The sequence below is a fragment of the Chaetodon trifascialis genome, chromosome 14 (assembly GCF_039877785.1).
Source record: "Chaetodon trifascialis isolate fChaTrf1 chromosome 14, fChaTrf1.hap1, whole genome shotgun sequence".
NCBI lineage: Eukaryota > Metazoa > Chordata > Actinopteri > Chaetodontiformes > Chaetodontidae > Chaetodon > Chaetodon trifascialis.
In genome coordinates, this window is record NC_092069.1 from 12,778,013 (window position 1) to 12,805,576 (window position 27,564).

General features: G+C 41.8%; 1 protein-coding gene across 1 annotated transcript; it reads right to left on the reverse strand.

The window, feature by feature from the left end:
• Window positions 1-753: 753 nt before the first annotated feature.
• fsip1 (fibrous sheath interacting protein 1) lies at window positions 754-27,554 on the reverse strand. The gene is made up of 10 exons (XM_070979255.1): window positions 27,232-27,554; window positions 27,077-27,134; window positions 26,802-26,971; window positions 26,642-26,723; window positions 26,291-26,377; window positions 25,448-25,587; window positions 25,121-25,240; window positions 22,204-22,365; window positions 9,237-9,389; window positions 754-1,316 (listed from the first exon to the last, which is right to left on the reverse strand). Exons 1-10 carry the CDS (start codon window positions 27,391-27,393, stop codon window positions 1,209-1,211), a joined length of 1,242 nt encoding a protein of 413 aa, XP_070835356.1. The 5' UTR covers window positions 27,394-27,554; the 3' UTR covers window positions 754-1,208.
• Window positions 27,555-27,564: the final 10 nt, after the last annotated feature.

Sequence of the window (27,564 nt, forward strand, 5' to 3'; positions counted from 1 at the left end):
TACCATACTGAGCTCACTGTGTTTCCATTACCCCACATAAGCAGTATACTGAATCTTCCCCACTGAAAATATAGTATAAAATGGACAGAAATGGACATGAAATCATTAGAAAAGAAAAGAAAAAAGAACAGTCTAATCTGGTGTGGTCAGTCCTAGAAGTGTGTGCTGAGGTGTCCATTAAGATTCCCTGACAGATAGTGCTGCAGGTTTCACTAATAGCAGGGCTCTCGTTGGGGTTTGACCTTGGAGGCTCACCTGGCCGATGTGTTTTCAGACCAAAGGAATGTGAGATAATTCCTGCCGTTTAGACAGGGTCAGAGTGTGTGGCTGAGGTGAGGAGTGAGACAAACAGGCCCGTAGGTGTCCAGTGGCAGGAGAGAGGAAAAGGCAGGACCTCTGGGATGAGGTCAGCCAGGTGCAGACTAGCTAACTGACACTGTGCAAGCAGGAGCAAAGAGGAACCGTGTCGGCAGCTTCACAAATGTCCCAAACAAACCAAAAAGCACAATTCTCAAAGCTCTTGTCAGTGGAGTGCAATTTCTTTAAATGAAAATTAAGCTGGAAAGAGGTCACACAGGGTCCAATTTCAGAAGATCCAACTAATCTGAACCACTCTAAAGCAGATCACCTATAGAGGCAGGAATGAAAGGAATGCTGGGAGCAGAAGTGGATCTGACCATCACCCCTGTGAAGCACACATCATCCCTCTGTCCTCATTAGCAGCCACACTGGATGCTTGGCCACACATTAATAACAGAGACAGACTTTATTTCATAAGAGAGGGTTTAAAGTTAATATAATATAATGTTCAAACTTCACCCCACGGACCCGCTGCTGTCTGCCGAGTGTTTATGTGTGCCGTAGAACATTCTGCGGCCACCATACCCAGTTATTACATTTAATGACAGCAATTTTCTGTTCTCATCTATGATACTTAGGTTAATACAAAGGGTGGCCTTGCTGCTCTGTTTCCTCATGCTGAGCGATAAACACAAATAAAAACAATAAGACACAATCCAGCTGCATGTTGAAAACATGGAATGACGTTCAAAATGTCTTTAGTAATAATGAATTATTCTGGTAATTAAATTAATATTTAGATCCAGTCATTTTTCTCTTACAGCCTGATAGTGACATCCCAGCAATGATGCACCTTTTGATTGCAGGGCTTCAGATGGATCAGGCCCATCTGAGTCTTTCTTGGGTTCTCATGGTGTTGTGTCATACGTCTCAAGATCCTGAGTCCAGCTTGTTGTCAGCTCACAGTCATCCAGTAGACCAAATAACTGCTCCTCAGTGAGGTCTGGTGACTCACTCTTTGGGAAGACACAAACATAAGATGATTTAAAACGTATCTATGGTTTTAGACCATAGATGGTTAAATACATATAAAACCAAGGAAATGTGCAGATGTGCATTTACTGGTCTTAAAATTCTTGACCAAACCAAAACAGTGTGTTGTATTAATGCGTGATCTGTCATAACAGTGGCAGTACTTATTACTATACTTGACTGCTGCAGTCATCCCCTGTGCCTAGTTGGAAGCTGCCCGGAAAAAAACACTTCCAGTTGGATGTAACTGTTGTTTTTCTACTGATAAGTTTGACTCTTCACAGGCAGCCCTCTGGGAGTGCTTGTAAGTTCAAGGAGAGAAGCCAGCCTTCTTAAAGTAGGTTATGAGGGAAAGGGTTTAACATTTTTAATGAATGCCAATATCTATTCATGGGAGTGATGCGCTATCTGGCAACTATAATGTCAAATGATTTGGCTATGTAAACTTTTAATTCCTTTATCGTAATAAGGTGAGACATGATTCATTTACTTATGCACGAGTGCCCAGAGACAGCTGCCATCTGTCGGTATGAGAATTCTGTACTTTGTTTAGACAGCTGCAACTCAATAGTCAATTTGTTCCAATAATATCAACCCCATTACCTTTCATGACATGAGCATCGGGCCAAAAACGTGTCCAGGGAAGCCAGATTCTAAATCTCTGAGCTGAATCGTAGTCATTGTCATCATTCTCTCAGCATGTGGACTCATGTTTCTAGCTGCCATCCCACAATGAACAAAATGTCCCTGGCCTGATGCGAATTCTTAAGAATTTAGCTGATTTTTTGGCCATTTGGGTCAAACCGAACACACTATAGACATTACACTGGCATATTATCATGTTAAGAAATTAATGTGGCGAAAGAGTTAGCAAACAATTTTGACGCATCCAGCAGATGTGTCACATTATCATTCATTTGACATCATGTTAGAGTCCATCTGGAGAATGTGGGTCAAATATTCTCTCTTCTTTTAGATCTGTCTTGGTCTTCACTCACTCCTGAGGGAGATATCTGGCTCTTTAGCTGATAAATGCTCCTCCATGTTCACTAGCTAATCGTAAGCTTTGTGTGTTGACTGTTTGGGGCTGAGCTAACCCACTTAGCTTAACTAAGTACAGAGACGGAAACGGGGGGGGGAAACAGCTAGCAAGTTTTATCTTGTTTTTGCACAGACTAAAGAAACAAGAGATTAAGTGTTAATGAGTGATCTTTAGAGGTGCTGGCAGGTTAAGTTACATTTGGAAACAGCCAGGCTCGCTGTTTCCCCATGTTTCCAGTCTTCATGCTAAGCTAAGCTAACAGGCTGCTGGCTGTAGTTTCATACTTAGGGTACAGACCTGAGAGTGGTATTAATCTTCATATCAAATTTTCTGCAAGAGAGCAAATTTATATTTGCCAAAATTGAAAATGAAAGTATTCATTGTGCAGCTCTGAGATTCAAAGATACAAAGCCCAGTGTTGTATCAAATTGAATATTTGTTCTTTTTCTATACAGCAGGCACACACATAGCTAACAATAACCTGTATTAAAATTTGGGTGTCAGAAAAATATACAGCGTGTACCACAGTGTGACCCATCCCAAGCACTCTGTCCCCAGATGGAGAGAATAACATGCCCATGCAGTTGTTTTTACCTTTTCCCCACATCCTGCTGAGTCACCTGAGACAAGATCACATTCCTGTGTCTCATCTACCCACACAAGCTGAAACTTATACTGTTCATCGATCATCTGTGTTCCTACTCTGACCAGACTGCCCTCTGAAACTCTCCAACCCCTCGCCAGGACCCAGTTCCTGACATACATCTCTACCAGACAATCTTGTCCATGTTCAAAGTCCTCCAGACTGTTATAACCCCCCCCACCCCCCCCCCCACCCACCCCCCCTTTGGTCATGGTGGGTAGGCCCTCATTACTCAATTACCCAGACGCTGCACATCATCTCCTACCAATGGACAGGAGATGAGACCACAGGCACCATGGACACATTCCATTCTTGATGCCCCCTGCAGCACTGCATGTTTTTGCCATTTGACGTGCATGTAGCAGGACATGGCCCTTTGCCTGTAGACTTAACATTTTCACCTTTAAATGGTGAAGGAAGATGAATAGACCCATGTGTATGGTCTGTGTTTATTGTTGTGCAAGCATTTAGCTGTATGGATAGAGTAGTGATGCTCTTAGTAGGTGTTACAGATGTTCTTCTATGTTGGTTCTACAGTGAGTTTTAATAGGTATAATTGACGCCCCGCTCACAGAAAAAAAAAAAAAATTGCTTGGAATGGCAACGGTAGCATAAATTTGCACAACCTGCAACATGAGATGTATGGCACAAAAAAATTCACTGGTCAATTACAGGGACGTCAGTATTTGAGTGCTCATGAATGGGGCAATAAAAAATTGCCCCACTGGCTGGAGTATTAATGACCAGATTTGCCTTTAACTAGCACCAGCCGTCTAGGACCTGGCAGCTACAACTGAGACTTTCCTACGGAGAGGAGAGAAAAAGACAAAGAATTTTTTACAGCTGTGACCAAATTCTGTGACTCTTTAAAAGTGGTTGACCTCAGGTGCCCTTAATAGTAGGGAGGCCAAGGGTGTCTGTGGGTGACTGATACGCGCTTTCCTGTCTGTCTGCAGAGCCAGTTAAACGAAAGTGTTACAGCCACTTCAGCTCTCCACAGTCCAGGGCTTCCCAGCAGACACCGCAGTCATTTCAGTAAACTGCAGAGAAAAGAGCTGCAAGTTCAGGAAAGCTGTCCAAAGAAAATACACAATATGTTTCACTGAGTTGGTTCTGGAGAGTACCCTTCTTCCAATGGGTTATCACTGAAATAAGAATAACAGTGTTGAGCCTGGTGGGAAGTTTGTAAACACAGCCTTACTATCAGGCGGGTTGCACAAAGAAATGGATGGAGTCGATAAAACCTTTGTCTGAACTGGACAAGCTTCTGCTTTTAAGGTGCCATGAGTGGCTTTTGTGCAAGCATCCACTCAACACACTGCAGGAGAGGATGTAAACACACAAATTACTATGTTTTCAGTGACCGTTTCTAAGTCAAAGGAAGTGTGCAGTTGAACGAGCTGTTACACTTAAGGCTGCTTTTGGAGTTATTCCCAGATATATGTTCTCTGGCATAAACATGTGAAATACAAGCTGGACAGAGACTCTATCACCTACGTTACACTAACACTGACTTACTGAACACCACTAAGAAATCCCAATGGAAGAATGAAACGAACAGAAAAAAAAAAAAAAACATACATACAGTATTCATTAGGATAAAAACACTGCATTCTGTCCTAGGACGTTTTTGTTAAGTACATCCAAATGGCTGCAGTTTCAGAGTTTCTCTCTCACTGACTGCCTGCTTCACTGCTGCTCATCGAGTTACTGTTGATTCATCTGAGTCAGAACAACAACGGCTCCACGAGAAAACAGACTTTGACATGGCTGCTGAACCCAACGCATTATTAGATAATTACCTATTATTCCATGAGTGATCAGCGATCCCACGAATGATAAGAAGAGCCTTCGCCCTGGGAGCATGCTTTCCTGATATTGTTACCCAAGTGCAAGGTTTGCATTGTTGCAGAACTGACTCATCACTAACCTCAGTGAGTCTTGGAAAAGACAAAGTTAGAGTCAAATGAATCCTCAAGCCCTATAGCTTTTGTGGTTACTGTCAGAGTGCCAGCATTACTGCTCCAGACATCTCATACTGCTCCCAGCGTTCTTGCTCCCCCACCTGCTATCCAGACCCAGCAGGCTTATTGTATCTGTCACAGTCTGGCCTGGAGCCACATAAAGCCATGTGCAGAGAAAGTAAGTGTAAGGGAAAACAACTGTCACTGCCTTGTTTAGCAACTCTCTGCAGTGCATTCGCTATCATTTATCACTTCACTCCTCTTCTTTGTGATTTTAAAAGCAGCAGTGTTGACGGTAGGTGCAGTGTGTTGTTTGCCCTGCAGACACGTGAGTTCAGTTACTCTCCCAATGGCAGGGTGGGTGAACCCCCAACCTCTGGTAAAAGATCAAGCTTCTTGGTCACTGTCCTGTATCAGTTTCCCACCTGCAGATGAATCTGACAAAGCCAGAAGTGTTCAGCCCTCCAGATATGCGCCCTACAATGGACCACCACCTCTGTACAGCTCACTGTTGGCTCCTGTACACACAGGATGCAGGACCAGTTTACCACAAGCATGGGCTGCTCAGCTTTCAAGGTCACTGACTTCACTCACATACCTGAGCTTTATCAGCCACAGACCCAGAGGCCAGTTCTCAGTAAATATAGGGAGGAATCGTATTCATTACACTATATGTGCTCCCATTCAGAGACCAGCTCACTACAATCTGCTATAGTACGCTATGACATCACTGTCTATGCATCAAGGTTAGAAGTTTTCCAAATGTCAGATAATGTGGATGATATAGATCATTTGTGCCAGGGACTCTCTGAGGAGCCTCATTAGAGTCAGTTTATAGAAGGGCTTCCTGGCTGAATCCCAATATCCTCATTTTACCCCATCATTTCACACATGAATGAAAACATCACGCTCTTGGACACACCCTGCCTTTCTGCACGTGACTCATACTTTGCTCTGGTTGTTGTGACCGAGCCATCAAATGAAGCCTGGCAAGAAACAAAGTCGTCCATTTTCAGGTGATTTACAGCTTTAGTTCAGGTGATACAATATGACTAAAAGGGACTGTCTAGCCTGGTAACTTAACACTGACACCAGCACATATAGAGTTGTTTACCACTACCAGTGGACACACATACCTTCATAAGAAAAACCATCTATGGCCATGAGTGCGAACATGTCCTATTCTCTGCCACTCATTAGAAACAGTGCCCTGGGAATGGCAAAGACTATTGTAGAGACTTCTTTCTGTCTCTATTTCAGGAGATCATAAAGTGACAAACAAGAGTAGACAACGTGACAAGCCAAAGGCTGACAGCCAGTAGCCACGATAATGCTGGACTCAAGCAGAGCAGAGGGTGAGATGGGCTGAGAGAGAAGGCCTTTTCTCCATGGCTCCTCTTTTCTGGCAAACCTGTCTCTGGAAAAACAGTTGTGAAACTGCAGAGATGGCACAACAATGCGGCTCAACAATGCCTGAACAGTGAGCCTAACAGATTCGAGCCAACCTCGCTGATTCACGAGTGGTTACCCTGTTTGGGTCGCCTCGACTGTAGTTGTGTGCCCACGTAACATTCTGCTCTGCTTTTACACAATGTCAAGTGATGTGACCTCTCAAAATATGATCCCATCAAATCATTTTGTCAAGTGCAGACAGTCCAACACATATGAAAGTGGTGTTTGTCTGGCATAACAGACGAAAATGAAAGCATATCCCTGTGATTAGTATTTCCCCACAGGATCCTGTCTTACTGTAAATGATGGGATTGTCCTTCCTTTTGCAGTTGATGTAGGAATGCAGCCAAATAAGGTTGAAGGAAAACTATCACCGGATCAGCTGTTGAGAATCACAGATTTAGCTCCAATAGTAACCCTGTTGAACTTATGTGTTTGCCCCTTTCTGGAAATTATTGTTTTTTACTGTAGTTATGCCCATCATTAGCAGAGAACAATGACACTCATACAAGTAATAGCTTTCTTTATAGAGAAAAGGCCAAGGCTTTGCTGTGCAGGCAAATGTTATTAAAAGCAGAAAAAAAGAAACTGGAAAATCAAAGGTGAGAGGAGAGATTCTTTGGCACAGAGATGAACTTCACTGGAACAGGGAATTGTTTGGATTGAGAGAAAGGAGAGGCAGAGATGACGCACAAAATTGCAGGTCTCAGATCTGATTCCAAGACAACACAGCTTTTGTTTGAATAAATCGCTGCAAAAAGGTAAATCAGGTAGGCCTCTAGACAAACACTTTGTTAACACACTGGAATCAATCAAACTGAGGTTGAGCAGAGTATCTGTCGCCACCGCTGCAACATATGACAAACCTTTTGAACATTTTCCACCTTTACAATAGGTGTTGCACTCCAGCAGCAGGCCAGACTAAACACAGAGCGCCTTATTTCCCATTTGAAGCGAAAACATCTAATATCCAATCCATCCTGGTAGTTTTTTTTTTTTTTTTTTTGAGGGATATTGCACTTCAGTAAAACATTTTTATTTCAAACATGTTCCTAAAACAAATCCATTAGCAGTCAGCCTGTTACATTAGCTTCCTTCTCTGGAACTCTGGCTTATGTTTTAAGTCTTACCATCACTAACCATGAGCAGTCAGAACTCTTTAAGAAGACTGACACACAGAGACACAAATAGCATCATCTGGGCCACAGTATCACAGCTGATAAACACGTTTTTGGACTAGACTTCCAAAATCATTCCAAGTGCATGATATCACTTCATATAAGGCAGTATTAGTGGATCTGGAGCTTTGCATGCTAAAGGGGAAAACAGGGCAATAATGATAGAAAATAGTGGAAAATGCTTGTATTTAACCGTAAAGTACAAATCTAAGTACCGTTAACCTTGCTTGGCTTTTTAGTTATCATGCCCTCATAATATACCAGAGCACCATGCACAAATCGTGCAGAGCTGTTTCACAATCCAGGTGAAAAAAGAGCGCGAGAGGACGTTTGAGTTACGGATGTTATACAAATCAACTTTATGACTATACTGGAGCTGTGTGAAACAGTTTAAAATGCCCTTCCAGACAAATTCCATACAAATAAATCTTTTTTCACCACAAAACAAGCCAAGTGGCACTAAGAATATACACAGCGTGTGCGCTTTTACCTCTGCAGTCGCTTGCTGGGTTCAATGATATAGTTGACAGTATATAAAATGCAGTGACACAGAGCTAAATGCACAGAGTGTCTAGATGCAGCAGTAGTTAAGAGACTGGTGGTTTTGATGTTTTGTGATCATAATGAGAGAATGGTTTCCTCAAACGGCGCTTGGCTTAATTAGCAAAAAATTCCAATTGTTTCTCCTTAATTAGGCCAGGAATAGGTTTGGGCTGCACGGCATGGTGCCTTGTTTGATGTAAGGGTGTGGCTGCCACTTAATGTTTTTATGACCTCACTGAGCGAGAGGGGCATCTTTTATGTTTAAATTAGGCATATATACATCATGTTGTGGTTCATCAGTGCGAGAACTGATGTGTTGGTAAAGTATAGGAAAACACATTTGAATTTGAATTCCATCAACAGCAGCGCTGTGAAGAAGCCAATGGCTCGTTTGTTGTGCAAGACTGGGAGAAGCTGCCCATTCGAACAGTGACAGTCAAACCACTAAATTTATCTGAAATGTTTTTCTTTCCCTTCGCACAAAATTTAAAGTCATGAATGTCAGAGGAAGCAGAAATCAGCCACCTTTGTTCTTCGAACATTCTTGTGTTGTGCCTTTAGCTACAGGGTTTGGGGAAAGACTGACAGTTCTGGTGGTTGTAACTCTGCAGAGCTCCAAAAAGCAGACAAAGCTCAATGGTTTCTAGGGAACGCGGTGGAGCTTGCATCTTGAATCTCAGCGAAGAATGCTAGAAAGCAATGAAACACTGTGGAGGACAAAGGGCCATCAGTGGAGCAAACATCCATCCTTGTCCTCGGATCAGACTCATGCAAAAGCAGAGAAAGATGTGAACTGTGACGTGAGTGTGTTCGTGATACGAAGAGAAAGAAGGAAAATGAAGAGACAAAGAGGAAGAAATATGAGTCTGCAGACAAACAAATGACCTACAATTTCATCGTCCCCTTGCGAGAATGAGTGAGAACGAACTCCGTATTAATAATTTGTCACACACGTGTCTACTGATAGAAGTGCTGAGGGGTGTCATAACACACAGCGCAGGCACTGTGCGGATGTAAGCACTTGTGTGAATTTTAGCATGTGTTTTGTTGTGTGTGAAAGGACGTAGCTGCTTTGAACTCACAGTCATCTCTTGGCCTCGGCCCAGGATCTCCAGCTGCTGTTGGATCTGCTGGAGCCGCCTCTCCTGCCCTCTCCTCTCCTTTGTATCCTGAAGGACCCTCTCTCCTGGCTGCAGGTCCCCATCGCACTTCCAGCCAACCTCTGAGCCACGGTCCTGACACGCAACAGATATGACTGGTTCTCACAGGGAGCAAACAACTCATCTCACATGTGGACGTCTCCTGGATGCTCTCCTAGAGCTGCACTCAAAGCTTATGGCTGTCACTCAGAAACCTTTAAATAGGGATCAAACCCATATAACAGTTCATCACAATTCTTTTATGTGAAAGTTTTCCATTCATCCAAGTCTCTTGAGTTACAATATGCTTATCACTGTTAAAATGTCATCATGGCGGTGTCTTCTAAAGATGTAGAGATGAGCACAAATGGCTCTACTTTTTACACACAGCCCAGTACCTCAGCTCCAGTTCACCAAGGGTCCGGCATAAATCACACATTTATGGCATCCATGTGCACTGAGTTGACACAATGAACTGCAAGTTGCATCCAAAGCAAACTCTAAAAATGGGTCAGGAGGAAATAGTCATCCCTGGAAGACCAGTCCACACACAACTGATAAGTGAGAAGCTTGTCTTTCTGACCACACAATGGACCTTTTTCATGGGAGAACGACCTGAAGTAAAACCATCAGATTCAAATGACACATTTCAATGTCAGGTATATCACAAATATCTAAATATAAGTCTGTCACAAAAGGGAAGGATACTGAAATGCTATGCTATGATGAAGGAACAGCTTCAGCAGACACCGGTCTCAAAGGGAGGGTCAAACTTTTAACATCCTTCCTCACCCCACCCACAAGTTATTTCTTCACGAGTACGGATGGAACAACATGGCAAAAATGAACAATACTGGAGGCTGACCAGTGAGTGACCTGTGGTACGGTTATATTGTGACCTCTAAAAATACACAGCTACTATATAAAAACAGCAGCTACGTCAAAAAAATTGTTGGGTCTGAGAGGATGTTGCCGACCGCAGGGCTGTTTTGGAGTGTCAGTCCAGCGCCATGTGGTTGAAATCTCCATCTCTCTTGGTTAGTCTGGATGGCAGGCAGGCGCATGTATGATCTAATAATGTTGAAATTGATGGATATTTCATAAAATGTCGACATCTCAATGGGGACTTGCATTGAGCAAAATGGTAGGTTACTGGAGACAGCAGGAAGCAGCAGAAAATGTGAACTTAAACACCTCGCTGCTAGATCTGTTGTGACACATTTATGATAGGATGTGATCTTAGTTAAGGGTAGAGGGGAGTTGTGTTCAGCCGAGCCAGTTTGTTGAGAAGAAGAATGAAAGCTTCTGCTCTTAACAAGAAACAACAGGCATGTCAACTTGTCTGATATCACATTTTGCTTTTACACAGATTTTCGCCAACAGAATTCTCAGTGTCACTTGATTTTGATATTTAAATCTTGGCAAAAACAAGAATCCTTTAGAATGATTTTCCCCAAGTGTGTGGCCTCACCTACCAGTGCCCTCTGTCTCCCTACAGGGAAATAATGACAGCTTCTATCTGAAGCCTCTTTTAAGTGGTCGTTACTAAAGCCCTTCAGTTAAGACTCCCTCATCCAGACTACAAAAGCCAGGACCACGACGGGATCAGACTCCTGTCGTGCACCAGAGTGAGAAATACAGCATTCCAACCAGGAAAAATAAAAATTAAAGTCTAGATTTACCACCATCCTCACACCACTAAATGCATGCTTCTAAAAAAGCCCAAATCTTTGGGAGAAACAGTTTATTTAATTTGGAAACGACATCTGCCCTACTTTTCAAGAACTATACGCTGCAAACTTTAGAATTGTCTCCAGGGTTTCGACATGATAAATGTATCACTGACTAAAGTTTGAATGAATTTGGCATGTAAATCACACATGTTACTAAACCAGTTCTCTGTGGCTAAATTAACACCCTATTAATTTTGGTGAGTGGAAGGAGAGAGCCCACAGTCCCTTTGTATAAATTTTACTGATTTGACCCTAATTACAGCAAATATAGATGGTCCCATCATCTTTCCTGGCGTTGACTTCCTCATTACTGATCTCTGTATGGTATTAGCTTAGTTACAAGAAAATAAAATCAAGCAAACTTGGGAGGTTTACAGTTTGGATCTCACTCACACCCGTCTTAAAGTCCCAAGATTCCCTTTGCTTTCTCCCACTGACACCAGCAGTGAGACATATTACTGACGCAGACTGTTTGAGGAGTCCAAATCATCGATCAACTTCTTTCTTATGGTGTGTTTACATAGGACGTGTTTCAGCTGTGTTTTCCAATCATCCGGCTCACGTGGGTGTGAAGGAGCAGACATACTAGCAGACATACTTCTATTGTTATCAATCCAGCTGTCTGCACAGGCTGTGTAATGTCTCACGTTTTACTCGTTATAGTTGCATAAACGTAACCAAAGTGCATTAAGCTTTAAGTCTATTATTTTTCCGTTTTACACATTTTTTTCACACAATTTTTTCCATTTTACACTCAATGCAAACCTCTTCAATATTCAGATTCCTCAAACCAAAGTAAGATTATATTTTATTCCAGTGGACTGAGGTGTGAGGCTGTACTTAGGAGCAGCAGAGGTTTCAGCAGGCTGTGAAGCTGTTAACATCATGCTCATGATGACAATGCTAACATGCTGATGTTTAGCAGGTACAGTGTGTGCTACATTCTTGTTTAGCTTGTTAGCATGCTAATATTTGCTAATTCATGCTAAACACGAAGAACACCTGATTAGAATCATGACACATTTAAAGCTCATGGATGCATTCAGGAAAAAGTCAGGTGATCACTGAAGTGTCCATCTTCTAGAAAAACTTTTATTGGTAATACCTGCTGGTGGGGCTATCGGAAAAGTCAGAGACCACCTTAGGATTTATTCTCTGGGGATCATGAATGTCTGTATAAAATTTCATGACAATCCATTGAACAGTTGTTGAGATATTTCAGTGTGTGTTGGGATCTGCAACTGTCTCATGTCTGTCTCTCCCCTGTCTGTCCTTTGTGTGTTTAACGGCAGGGTGTGGCTGACAGGTCTGGCACGGCCTCCTCTTCTCCTGAGCACACCTGACCCCAGTCATTCAACCAAACTCCACCAACCACCACAGTATATAAGCACCGGTCTCCTCACCAGTGTTCGGCGAATGTTCTGCTCACCTATGTGGTGCCTGCCATGTGCTCCAGCCTTTGCCCTGCCAGCCTGCCTTGTGAGTTAAAGCTTGGATTTCCTCTTGGACCTGTCTCCTCCTGGCCTGCTCGTCAGCATTAAGACTGGATTCTCTTTTGGACTTGATACCTCTGACTTGCTTGTGTGCTGTATGGATTGATTCTCTTTACATTGACTGTTAAAAGACTATTAAACTATTTAAACCTCTCTCCTTGTCCCGTCTCCTTGTCTGAGCCGTGGTGTTTGGCTCCGTACGCTTGCCTAATCCTAACAGTAAGTCATGGAATGACTGAGGTTGCCTTCCCTACAGTTACACCAGGTTAACTGTATTAGTGTCATGTAAGATTCATCAGCACAGATTAGTTCTAATGCCAAGATAAAACAGATTTGATATTGTTGGAAATACTGTATGTGAACACATTCTTGCTTTGACAAGTGAAAATTGAAGCTGTATGAGATCATAAGTGTTAAACTGAGACAGGGTTCAATCTCTGCTTCATAAAAGACTCAGTAGCCTGCAACTTATTATGTGCAGTCCTTTGTCCACAGTGTTTCTAAATATATAATTGAATAAGCAGTAATAATAAGAGCAACAAATTTTGATCCATTTCCAAAGCATTGGCGAGGATAAACAGTAGAATTAGTCTAGACCTTAATAAACTCCAGCAATTGTTCTAGTACATTACAGTATTTGTGCTCCTTCTTCGGGAATGTGTGAGAGCTTTAACTCAATAAGAGGTTAGACTGAATGACTTCCAAACAGAGCAGGGGAGACCAGGGTTCAGCATATCTGAACATCAGCAAAATGCTGGTAATTGGCTCTCCTCGGAGTAGCCACTTGACATGCTGTTGAAGATCTCCAACAATCACATTACCTATCTGGGTCACAAGACCGCTGGGAGGCCACAAAGATTCAGACTTTGTTTTCTTTCAGTATGAAAAACATGTCAAACATAATTATCTCTTAACAGAAGAGTTTGACAGCCTATTAATGATGATCAAATGAATGCCTCAGAATGTGACGTTGCATTACTGTCACGGCTTGATATTGTATTGAAGTGCACCTTGAATGCAGAATGAATGTTATTGATACAGAGAAAAAGCTCGTTCGTGCATGATGTGACAAAGCCGTCCTTGTTTTACCTTACAGCTGAAAGTTTGCTTTCACACAACACAAGAAAATGAATGATTTGCCAACTGCCATGAGCAAAATCGTTATTATTACATTACTTTTACGACTTTCTGATAACTTCAGCCAAGCATGCCTTTCACATTCATTAAGTGATTATTGATATCCGGTGATCAATTTTATGATTTCAAATAGATGCAACACATTCCATTGCGCGGTTGTCATGGTGTTTTAGTGTGAAACAGCTGCAGTGGCTGATGCATAATCCACTGTTGTCCATAGTGAGGAAACAGAGAAAATAGCAAGAATTATTTTATGTTTATAATTCAAAACAAATCCTGGATGCCTGACACTAAGCAATACTGAGTGTGCCTTATCTTGATGTTCCCATTAAAAGGAACATATAATTATATCGCATCAATCATATTAGTTTTGTTAGACAGTGGAGGGAGCCTGAGATTGGTAGCCTGGAGCTTCTTCTCTGCTTCAATATGGGTTACATCTGTTCTGTGATTTGCCAAATAAAACAGCTGGATCCTCTCATGCAGACCCATTCTGACATACATCTCCTAAACAACAAGAAAACAAGACTAATGACCAGGTCACTCTTACGTATAAGTTGTCTGTTGCATCCTGCTGCAATGTGTGCACTACATAGCAAAAACGGTGTACCAGCTCATGATTTGCTGTAGGTTCTTTCTCACATCAGGTGTTTAGGAAGACCGTGTGAAGCCAGACCAAGAACTGCTGAGAGAACCTGATGATCTTGTTCACACACTCAAAACAAGCTAAACATGGACGGCATGCTCTGAGGCAGCTAATCCAAGGAAGTGTCAACTGTAAAAGCCTAAACACCAGTACGCACTCCAAACAAACTAATTTGTACAATGTGTGGTCTTTTCAACCAAGTTCGTCATACCTTTTTCAAACTGGCTACACGTCATAGGAAGGAAAACACAGGCTTTTGGGCTCTTTTTTTGTTTAGCAAACGTGCAAAGAGTTTCGCAAATCAAACAAAGGAACAATGACTCGATGGATTTTTCCTTGAAAACACTTATGTGATGTGGACGCTCACCAAAAATTTCAAACAACAGTTTGCTTTAGCATGCGGTAGCCACAAAACGGCTCACTGGCCTTGACTGTAGGGGCCTCTGTTATATTAATTACGTCTGTTGGTCACATTATGACACCCAGTCATTAAAAAACAGGCCACACAAATAATGAAAACAGCATGTTTTTGTTGTTTGCCATTTTATTTGGTAATCTGATCTAATCCATATATCAGATTACCATATTACATATTCCTATTATGTTAAAGATTATAACTGAGGTACTGATTTAATGTAGTCATTGAGTAGTTAGTAACTCGTGTACTGTTGTGTTGGACTGCATTACTTCTCCATGTACATCAGAGAACAGAGGACAAGTGACACTTTTCAACATAATGAAATACAGGACAACATAGATGTAGCTGCAGCCCACAAAATACCATAAAAACTGAACATGAAAAGCTTCACAAACGTGGATTTAATTAGATTATAAAGATGCACCTGACTGTTGGTAAATCAGTATGACAGTCCACTTCTCCAGAGACTGATTCCTGTTGAATAGAAAGTATGCTCCCATGTGTTGGCGGATAATACATCTTGTTAATGACCTTTGGCTATGTGCAAAGGGACAGTGCTGTTATGATGAAAGGGGGCCAGCCATGCTGACTCACCCAGAGATGGCTGGTGTTGTTCACAACAGCACGCTCCTCTCTTTGTGCGTCTCTCTCTTTCTCTCCTTCTGCCTCTCCTCAAAATCTGAAGTATAGTAGAAGCTCTGGCTGTGCCACGTGGACCCAGGCTACCTGCCAAGGCCTGTCCACATGCCTTGCCACGAGCACTCCCTGTGAGAGCTTGGGAGTAAGCTGTTCGGAAGCTATGGCTGAGAATTTCTCAACTTCTCTCTGTCTCTCTTATTTTTTTCTCTGTCTCACAGATTGTGATTTTGACCAGCTATGACCTGTGGTCCTCTTCCAAAATTTGGAGGTAACACAGCTGTCCACCATGCATGATATATACCTACCAGCAGGCTGACACTTGTGTTAGCGAGGTAAACAAACAAATGTTTCTGATCCTGCACAACTTGCCTTGCACATAATCTAGCTCTTAACACCAGAATTCCTCTCTCCTCTGTAAATCTGGACTACAAATCGATATACTACTGCTTTACGAGAGATAATTCGAGAGTTTGTATATCACCATCTTAAAAATTGTCCCAGATATGAAATCTGTTTGAGTCCAAGTTGTCTCTTTCCCCTCCAGAGGTCATGTTTTTACATCAGCATTTTGGATCTGTGGTAGATGACTTGGTGATTGCTGAACATTCCTGAAGTATTAGAAGATTCACTTGTGGGTCATCTGGACTTTATACTTGCTTTTTTTTCTCTCTCCCTCGGAACTGAGGGTGGTCTGGAGCAATCACTGTTGCACAGATCAAAACCTCCTGGTGCATCTTACAACCAGAAAAGCATGCTGAATGTGATACTGGGTTAAAATATCTACACCACCTGTGTGCTCCTCAGTATTTAAGCATCATTCAAAGGGCAATCAAAGGTCAAAAAATATTTGATGTGATTGAAGTTTCGAGTTCGAGTTGAGGAAGAGGATTTTGCATTTGTGATCCCTCTATGAGTCTATGTCTTTTACTGTTGTTAAAGAGACTCATAGGATCATCTCCACCCAGCATCACTTTGCTAATATAAGGTAATTTCAGCATATGCCAAGTAATGACACAGACAAAATAAATGTGTGCAAAGAGCTTAAGAAGCAGACCATGTTGAATATTTATTAAAAGCATCTGGGGGGGGGGGACGTCCAAGCATCTTTTTGCACTTGTCTGCCAGTGACACATGCTGCGTATTCTCAGGCACGATATCTGACCTAGATTTCAGATGCTGAAAGTTTTGGTTTTCATTATGAAAGATGAAATATAGGACTGTGAACATTGTCAGTGTGATGCTTAAAAGAACAGTTTGCCAGCTAACAGCGAGCCGGGCTGTGTCCGAAACCTCAATGAGACGTTTTTCAGTTTTTGTTCGAATTAAACAAATGAGAAATAATGTTTTAATGAAGTTAATAGTGTGCTGAAACAGAAAGTGTTGCGAATTTAGAATTGTTATCTTTCTCACAAATATGACTGCTGGGCTGCTTGTGCAGTCTTTGTTGATTAGCCCCAAACACTGTCCACACGTTGGCTGTAAGCTAGCTAGAAACAGACGCACCGACAATATCTGTGGAAGTCAATCTGTTCACGTCTTCAACCTCTGACTGAACTCAGAATTCATCAGAAGCTCCAGTTCTTTTTGTCATCTCCCTCCGGTCTCTCTCCTTATCCGCTTGTCAGTACGTTTATGAAGCAGATTCATAGAGCCAACACTGTCACAGAGGTCCATGAAGTAATCATACAAATGAATCTAAAGGATTAGTGCACATGGTCATGAATTTTCAAATTTTCTGTGACACTCAGCATGATCTTCAAAATGATGTAGTTCAATTGGAAGTATGCTTTGTGTCTGCACCACATCCACCATTGTTCTCATTCTGCGGTCAAGTTTGCAATAAGAGATATACAACTGGTTAGATTTACAGAAGCTTGCTTGATAAGATAAACAGCTGCTGTCGGTAGCTTTGCATTAACTATACAGACATGAGCATCTAAATCTTGGCAAGAAAACATTTTAAAGTCCTTTAAAATGTGGTCAGTTTTGCCTTACAATACAAAGAACAGAAGCTTGTGATCATATTCCAAAATGCTTTAATGTTATTTAATTCGGAGACAGGAGATTAGCAAATATTTTAAGCATCACTTATTGTCAGCAGATGATTTTGTGACTGAATAATCTTCTGTGGAGTGTCATAATGAGTGGAACAGTCAAAAGTTAGATCTCAACCATGGAGGGAAAAATCTCTCTAAACCACTTAACACAACGGCTGCTGTGGGTAACACCAGTGGGAGAGGCGTTTATAAGAAGACAATAAACTGGGTCTCATATGAATTACAGGGTGGGGAAGGGTGTGGAGTCTATTCTTTTTAGCCAAGTTAACCTTGTGAAAAACACCAAGCATGCCACATGTCAAACCTGTCATCTCAGTTCTCACCATGCGACTGTGAAGAGACGCTCCTGTGGGATATGTCAGCGAAGCAGGCAAACCTGACATTGGACTTTTTATATTAGCATTCACTTTGAATCAAAATGGGTAAATTCATGCTAATACACCACAAAAACACAAGTGCTTAGCAGGTTAGCAGTGTGATAAGAGCTGAGAGCTGGATTCAGCCAAGCTTCAGTCACTGGTATGGAACAAAACGCAGTCAAATCCTTTTCTGTTGCGAATTAGCATGTTTTCAATATTTCAGTAGGGACACGAACATTGTATTCCAGAAAGGACACTTTCTTCCTTAGCATTAGATGTCTTTTCCTGCTGTCATCACTATTAGACAGCAGCGCTATTAGAAACATACCGTTCTGTTCAAAATTACACTGCCTTTTTATTTTTACTTTCTACTTCTGGTTTTATTTGATGCCAAGCCATATGCATACAGTATTACGTGCACGATACTATTTGGGTCACATTTCTGATTAGGAATATGTGAAGGGTTGCCAGTATCCTGACTTTCTATCATGAATTCAAACTCAGCTTACACTTGATATAAAACAAGAACTAACCCACATTTCAGTTGGATATAACATGACCAAAGCTTTTCCCCAGCTGTTTAATTATATGACTGGACCAAATAAGATAAATTTGTGAACTATCTGCTGACCACATTGTGTTGGTCAAATGGGCGTTTTCTGCCCAAAACTCTGCTCTCTCACTTAACATTTGCTGTAGTTAAAATCATGGGTGCTCATCAGCAACCACACAATGTGACTAAGTGACTTCATGGTCTTACATCAAAATATAGCCAACCGGTACACAGCAAAAACACAGCTGGAGTTACTATGCAAACACAGCGGGAGCGGAAGCCCTGCTGATTAGGGCAGGGATCTGTGACAATCGAGTACAAAGGGACAGTGACTGAAAGCCATACTGTATACCATTAATTAATTTTCATTGCAACCACACTTTCAAAAAACCCACATTTGAGAGAACAGCATGTGTCATTCTGATCTGTGAAACACACAAACACACACAAACGCCCATGTTGCCAAACACCAGCTAACACTCATGACAGAATCCCCTTCTTCTGGCTTCAGACTGTGGGTGGTGCAGGCATTACCACGCAGTGGTACAGTAGGAGGGGTGCACTGTACATTAATACTATGTGCCAACAGATGTTTTTAATGACAGAAAAGCTTTTTCAGCTGAAGCCCAAGAAAAAGGGGAGAAAATGCAAAAGGAGCAATGCTGTCAGAAGCACAATACTGACGTCGTTCAAGGAAAACACTGTTCACAGTCATGGTTTGATTCCACTCAATCCAGATCATGAAAGCGGGTTTTGTAGCTACCTGACCTTTTCCAACTCATCCAAAAAAGAGCCAGAGGCAAACAAAACAAGCCTTTTTCTTCATCAAGCCGTAACTCACCATGTGGCTGCATGAGTGATACCTTGCTTCCATAAATACTGATCCTGACTTTATGACATTGCAACATGGATTCTTCCGTGCCTGATCATTCAGTCAGTGCAGTGTAATATGCACCTGCTGCAACATTGCCTGATGGACATGAAAAGGCAAATAGCTGGTCCCAGTGCACTGATATGTGCTTTATCAGAAAACACGCACACCATCCAAGACATTTTCACCTGTTCAAAATTGTACTGCTACAAGTAGATGACTGGCTGCAATAGGGCTATTCTTATCTAGTATACAGTAGTCTTCACTGTATATGCAGTAAGCCTCTGTGCATGTGTTAATATCTCCAAATGATAGGGTAAACCTTGTTCCTTTTCTGGAACTGGCACCGCTCTACCTCCGCCAGCTCTGTAATTAGGTTCTGATGGGGGGCTGACTTTCCTCTGTGGCAGAATCCCAGCTGGTGCCAGGCCTAACAGACTGTATCCACCCTCAGAGGCTCAAGTGAAGGCCCCGTGTAGCTGGAGAGGCTACTCCTCAGGCGACTGCACAGGAATGCAAGAGCTGCCTTTTCCTCAATATCAATCACGACTTATTGGGAAAGGACACTGCCAAGTTCTGAGGTCACAGATTCAAGCCCCAACTGATCCTTCATGAGCGAGTGCTCACATGGGAGAGGTGAATAACTCCCGCTTTCATGTAAAATGTGACAGATGATTGATCTGACACAGCCAGAGAACAACAGACTACAGCAAACGTGGAAATCTAGGCTGTGATTTAATATGATGGGGTTGGGGGTGGGGGGGGGGCTCCAGTGGTGTTGAAACAGGGATGCAATGATCTTGTTTGTGTACGTTAGAGACTTCTCTGGAATGAGCAGGCAAAACAAGCAGGTTCCTGCACTGCTGTCCAAATGGTTTCAGTTTAGAACTCTGACTGGTGCAAGCTACCGCCGAGAAGAAAGCTAACCACAAAACAAAAGCATATTTACTTTTATGACCACCTATAGGATTTATGGGACTGATGGGGATAAATGACTGGCTCTGAAAGAGATTTATTGTCAGTGCAGTCTATCTTTTAAGATATGCCACAAGAGTGAGGCGGGATTAAGGCAGGGTGAGGAAACGGCTACTTTTTAAGCGATGCAGGTGCAGTTTTCAGCAACCTTTCACTTTTCACTTTTTCACTTTTATTTCATACACTGCATGAAAACACTAAATTACAGCAAATTTTTATTTTGTTTGTCAAGTTAGCAATCTGAATCATCTGCAAACGGTTACCCGAGGTTTTGTGTCGTTGTTTAATTCATATTTTACATCATTTGAAAAGGAATGCCTCCATTAGCCATTTCAGCGCTAATAGAGAGCAGATGATGGATGGATGATGTGGAATTTTTCTTTCCCAACAACTCTTTTAAACAGGCAAGATGATTAAAGTGTGGGAAGAAAGGGAGAAGAAGGTTACACAAAGTAACACATCCAGCTGCCCAGTAATATCAGAGCTTTATACTATTGGCTCAAAACCCAGTCCACATCATGCAGGGAGAGCACAAGGGAGGATGAGAGTGTTGAACTCATTCACGCTGAACACCATTACAACTGGTTTATATATTAGTTCATGAAATCTGGGAGTTTCAGGAAGCAGTAAGTCATTGCTTGTTGTGTCTGACCAACAGTCCAAAACCAATAGACATTCAGCTTACTATCATAGATGCATAGGAAAAACAGCAAATATTCACACTTATAATAAAGTTTTGACATTTTTGTTTAATAAATGGCTTAAATGATGAATCGATTGTCAAAAGTTGCTGATTAATAATCTGTCGATTGATTAATAGAGTAATTGTTTCAGCCGTACACAATTCATCACATCATATTTCCAGCTCAAGGCAGCTGAGAATCTTGATCAATTAAACAGACATCGAGGGCACAACATAAATGATCTCAGTGCTTCAACTTCAAATGTCGAGCTTTGTTTTACTGGCGTCTCATTATAACATCAGATGACTGACTGAGTAAATTTACGGCAAAATAACTAGAATAGCAGTATAAATATTCCAGGCATAATGACACAGATCATGTGGTATTCCAGTACTGGGACTCAACTGCAGTTTTTCCTTGTCAACATCCAGTAGTGATAGTAGAAAATGGTTATAGGTTTGCAAAAGTGCTTTGTAAAGTTTTTACGACTACAAAAACATCATTTTGCACTGACAGATTTCGCAAGTGATGAGCGTGCCATCTGGCCTTTAAAATGTAGTGAGATAAGGTCCTGAGATAACTCACTGAGCGCACGTCTAGGAGCGGGGCCCAAACCCAGGAACAAGGGCTGGAAACTTTTTTACAGTTATAAATATCTGTTAAGTTGGCTCTTGTGTCTGATGTGGTGGTGATGCACAGATCATACTCCAAACTCAGTATTTCAAACCAGTATTTAAAGGGTGAGCATTACGAGCCGGTACAAACTTAATTCAGAATCTGAATATATACATGCAACTCAGGAAATGGACAAAACATGAGGAGCCACAAAAACCTACAAACTACAGGGACAAAAAAAATCGTCTGGAAATGATGGATACATAAACCAAGCATGAACCACCTCAACATGTTATAAAATATAAAAATTCCAAACTGTGTCAGATTTACCATTGCTCATACGGAAATAACAATCCTTTTTAATAATATAACAATAATAGTTTTGTTTAAAATTTACAAGCATCAAATCCTGCTCCAGAGGCTTTATAGTATGGCCTTCATATGGAAACATGGAAAAGTGAATGGAAAAGTGAAGCAACCCTCAATTCTGAATTACAGCATCTTACACTACAGTATTTTCCCCCACTTACAAATAGGGGTGTGACTCCCTGAGGGTCAGTAACAAAAGATTTTATAAGATGTTGCCATCGATGCCCTACTGAGCTGACCTTGTAATAAGGCTTAATGGCTTTGCCTCAGAGAAATCCTGGGTGGTGTCTGGAGCAGTTAATGGCATTTTGTATAAACCCATTGTTATGAGAATGTAGACAGTAGTGCTGTTGAACACATACCTGGGACAAGCTGAGGTTTGTGTATGAGCTTTGCACTGAGAGAAACTCCTCAACAGGAAGGAGGAGGCGGATTTTGCAGTCAATGTCGATCAGCTGCTCCAGGTCAGAGGGCTCCGGGGTGTAACCCTGGCCTGTCAGGACTGAAACAGCCCACATGTCCTCCTGGAAGAGAAGCATTGCAGAAGTAAGTCATGGCCCACAGGGATAAGCCTGCCTGTTTGTGGCAGCCTAAATAGGGGACTGAAAACATCTATCTGTCGCTTATTCAGCAACTTCATGACAGTGGTGTCTGAACCAATGAAGAGTCGGACTTTGTATTCACTTCTGGATGGCGAATAAGGTGCTAATAAGGCTAATGGCTCGCCCTCACAGTGACTTTCTATCCCAGTAAGCTTCCACCTTTAGCCTATGAGAAACAGCAGGTCGGTGATGAGCTCATCACAGGCCAGTGGTGAGATAAGATCTTGCAGTAAGGCTTTCGTGCCAAAGAAGATCGCAACTCTGCAAAGAGCACAGCTGTGACCTCTGAACACTGGGGAGGGGGGGCTGGCAGAGGACAATAGCAAACATAGGGGTCTATCGACTAGGCGGAGCAGCATCCAAAGCCAAAATTTAACAAATGACATCCACAAATTCCTACAACACTGATTTATTGTGATGGAACTACTCCAGTGTTTTAACCGTTGCGGTGGTCTACTTGGATGTGGCAGAATGCCTTAGTCCCAGACTTCGGTTTGTCCTTTGTGTTCACATGCACGACTTTGGAACACTGCTTCTTAAACAGACGCAACCTCAGTGAAACGACACAAACCCTGGTGGTGTTCTTCACAGTGATCGATTTTACAGAAACAAGGAACACAAAGGATGGGAAACCAAGAAGTCATGCTAATGTTCTTTATAGTTGAAACAAATCAAGTCCATATAAAAATGATTTGTTTGACATTTTGAGAAATAGCTTTATTTTCTTTCTGGACGAGAATTAGACGAGAAGATTGATACCTCTCATTTGTATGGTAAATATGAAAATACAGCCAGCAGCTGGTTAGCTTAGCTTAGCTAACACTTCCATTTTTGTATAGATTCAATAAACCAGACATACTGTGGTAATTAGTGATCTGTACAGGTGATATAATAGAGGAATTTTAATATACATATAGGAGGCTATCTACTTCCCCTTTTTCAAGTCTTTATGATAAGGTAGAGTAAGCTAATCATCTCCTGGCTCTAGCTTCGTATTTAACACATGAAATGGTATTGATGGTATTATTTCATCAAACTCTCAAGTCTTTGTGATAAGCTAACTACTGGCTGTTTCACAGGAGTGGAATCAATCTTCTCATCAACTGTCAAAAAGAAAGCAAATAAGCTTATTACCCATGTCTAACATCTCCTTTAATACAGCGTGGACTACATTTGTACAGCTGACACATCATTTGTCAAATCAGAATGCCTCCAGGAACACTCAAACTGGGTTTTTTGAACATCATACAGTTGTTCTTTAATTCATATAATGACAACTAATGTTGTTTCCATTATATAGTATTGAGGCAATAGATAGAAGATGAAGGTCAAGTAGAAGAGATTGCATCCACGAATGCAGCACCAAAATATTCTACGATTACGGACTGCTTCTGACTTACTGCCTCGGCTTACCAGAAGTGGACCAAACTGCGGAGCTTGTTAGGACAAGAGTCAGTAATATCAAAAAACGTGTGTGAGTCCAACAGTGAGCAGGAGCTTCTGATTGATGCGTCCTGGGGGATTCTGCCAAGAACTGGGTGAAGTCCTCAAAACTAAAGGCGCATCACTGCCAAAGTCCTGGTGACATAAATAATGTGCTCTGCTCCATTATGGCCATTCATAATAGCATGTCTCGCAATAACAGGAAGTCTTCTTCCAGCCAATAAAAAAAACCCAGAGCATCTGCACTCCCCTCAGTTTGGTATCTGCCACCACAATTACTGCAGTATTGTTGTAAAAGTCAAGGCAAACATCATAAATAGAGCAGCAAGACATTAAAAAAAACCCTGGCAGGCTGTCCCATGGATGCAGAGCTGTCGGGGTCAGGCTAAATGGAACCGTATGCGAAAGGTAAGTATGTTCCCTCTCATTTCCCGACAGGCTTCATCCCATCTGACTTCACACTGGCCTCACAGCTGCCAAAAGGTCTATTAAAGCAAATTAAAACTGAAAATAAAAACATTTGAAGTTAGGATGGTGTGGGCGGGTTTACGGTGAAATAGCTCCAGGTGGTGCAGGATGCGCAGATGAATCTTCAAAGAAAAACAAGAGGCCTCAGTCTCTCTGCACACCCTCACTGTGAGTGCAACTGTAGGTTATGGAAGTGCTACATGAAGATCCTGGCTTCTGGGTTTTCACAGAAACACGCAGAGGAGAGGGAATTGTTCTGAAAACTTGATAATAAAATGAATCCATAACATGCAGCATTCCATGGGAACTGCATGTGGCACTTGACATCTGGTTTATTATCTGAACTCCTTTGTGAAGTCAGACGCTTCTGCCCAGAGGCTGTCGCTGCTGCCAAGCAGCCATCAAAATATGGATATCTGACAGTGTTACTTTATGTGCTGCTCCAAGTTGACATCATGTGTTTAACAAGGCCAAATGTTACATAACGACACAGATTCCAACAAATAAGATCACAAAAGAAACATTTTCAAAATACAGAGACTGTGTTAAAAGGCTGTGACTAAAGACAATATTCGCTTTCTATAATTGACTAAAACACTATGTTCTAAATAAATGTCAGATCAAAATGTTGGTAGAGGGAGCAGTGATTGGATCATCTGCTGTAAGACTTCTGGACATGAAGGAAGAAGTATTAAGGAATGTGAAAAAGCGAGACTCATCCTACACCATATGCTGTCTCTTACTGTAGGTCTTCATGTCAGCCTACCTCGCTGTCAGCACCTCTGGCACTGTCCTCTTCCTCTTTGTCTACTTCTTGGAGGAGCTCGGCCAGACGCTCTTTCTCTGCCTGGGTCAAAAGCACTTGGCCACCCTCACCACTCACTAGCTGTTGCATTACACCACATTGGTAAAAAGAAAAGAGAATGAAAGTCATTATCAGCATAGGATTTCTAGTCTTTTCAGTGGTGCCCTCTTTCTCTTGAACTAGAGACAAATATTTTCATCACTGGAAAAACAAACAGTCCAGAGACTTGTCCCAAGACATGCGATATACCCCTGCACTGCATTTGGCCCGGTGTGAACTTTGACATACCTCAATGTTTCTCTTGACAAAGTCCGTCTGTTTTTTTGTGCCTTTAGAAGCTCCACAGCGACTGCCTTCAAATTGCTCTTCCCCACTCTCCTCATGGCCTACTTCAAACGACTCAGTCGAGCTGTCTGGCTTCTTTTCACCTGTCAGGCAAGCCACACTTTAGATTCCAGAAGGTAAACATTGAAAAAGTAAGTCAAAGCTCGAATAATAACCATTAGCCAAAACTGATAAAAATCACAGAAAATCTGTGGGAGTCATTTTTCAACCACAAGTTCTTATTCTATCACCCGATCCACATGATTAAAGAGCTTGCAGCTGCCCAAATAATCTTGAAACTGGGCGAAATATAAACAATTTGTAAAAATGAGACTACTATAACACCATTCCATGTGGCATAGTGGGCTAGAAGACCATGCTTCAACTAAATTGTAAGAAGTTCAAGTCCTCATGATAGTATGCAGCCAACGTGCCTAGGTGTCTATGAAGGGAGCAACACAATGAATTCCTGGGCTGCGCTTTCTGGGAAAAAATGAGAATTTTTTTCCTGAGGGTATCAATAGCATAAAAAGCCACAAGATCTTGATCAGGAAATTGTTCATGACTCGCATAGTTGGTGAACTGTTGTGCATTCAGTTCTGGAAAACTGCTGTAATATCTGAGCGAGTGCGCTACTGTGTGCACCAGCCTGCCATGAAGGGGAAAAACAACAGCAATAAATTCCCTGAGCTCATGGCGCCATCAAGTGCACAATCTAGGCACTACAAGTGGCAACATAAATCAATGACCAGCGCATGTAAAATATGCATGCTGCATTTTCTGTAGTGTTCAGTTTCACTAACTTACTTTGCTCCGAGTATTGGTCTCCACTGTGCTCACAGTCCAGAACCTGAGTTTCAAACACAGGCACAAAGCTGTCCATCTTTTCTGTCCCTTAAGACATAAAACAGATTTAAGATGTCTCACAGTGACTGCTTGTAATAAACTTTTCAACACAGTTGCTCATCTATATACTGCTAGATTACTGCTAGCTATAGAGCTGCAATATGAAGGTGTCACTCTGAGAAGCTCTGAGAAATTATGATGAGCATTTTTCACATTGACACTTTATAAACTAAACTGTTTCTTGAATAATTGTGAAAATACTCTGTGGGTTAATCAACAGCGAATATAATTGTCAGTTGCTGCCCTACTTACCGGTGGGTGCTTCCAGAGCCAAAAACAATCTTGTGTTCAAAGCTTCATGGGCACATTCAGAGTGACCTTCGGACCTATCCTGCTGAAGAAAAATACATATATAACAGTGCAGGTGTAGTGAGCTGGTGGTTTAAGTAACGTGACTGCAGACTGTGTCTACCAGGAGCTCTTGCCACAGTTTTGCTTGAAGTTCTTTCCTTTGACGCTTGATTTCTTTTACACTGCAGATCTTTTCAGACAGTATTTCATCAAGTCGTCGCATTTCCTCAATGGCTCTCTGTAGTTTGAAGTCTTCCCTCTCTTCATCTGTAACATCAGTCTGGCACTGACCTAAAGGACGCATAAATATTACAGACATGTAGGGTAACTGAATGAAAACTGGACCATCCTAGCACTGACGGCACTAAGGGTTACTTCATTGTGCAGAACTCTTACCTTTGTCAAGATCTCTAGCTGAGGAGCTGCTTGTAGTTTCTTCGGAGTTGTTCTGAATCTACAGGGCAGTATTTTCTGAAGTTACTTGAAATATCCTATTTTCTCAGTCATAATAATAATGACTGTTAGAATGTCAGTGTTTCGTCTTTACTTACCTGAATATCAGCAGCATCGTTGGTCAAAACAACAAGGGCAAATGGAGTTGTAGGACAAATCCTGTCACTATGAGGCAGTGACACGCTCGACACACGACTACCTATTTGCTCACTCGACGCAGGTCGGGAAATGTCATCTAAACTACTTCTGGTGATTTCCATGGTGAGGTTTTCTTAAGATGTATTTCAAGAAGAACGACGACGAAGAAATATTTGCACTTATTAAATAGCTGTTGTCTTAGTATAACCACTTGTCAACAGACACTTTCTAGAGTTTTTCCGCACTTTTTTGGTAACTATGGACGCAAACACTCCCGGATGTTGTATCTATGG

Excerpts from the sequence above, each read along its gene's own strand:
- fsip1 (XM_070979255.1), bottom strand. The coding sequence starts at position 27,393 with ATGGAAATCACCAGAAGTAGTTTAGATGACATTTCCCGACCTGCGTCG. Across the intron at positions 26,378-26,641 it reads GGCTCTGGAAGCACCCACCG|GGACAGAAAAGATGGACAGC; the intron begins GTAAGTAGGGCA and ends TTATGTCTTAAG. Across the intron at positions 1,317-9,236 it reads GCCGAGGCCAAGAGATGACT|AGTGAGTCACCAGACCTCAC; the intron begins GTGAGTTCAAAG and ends GTCTTCCCAAAG.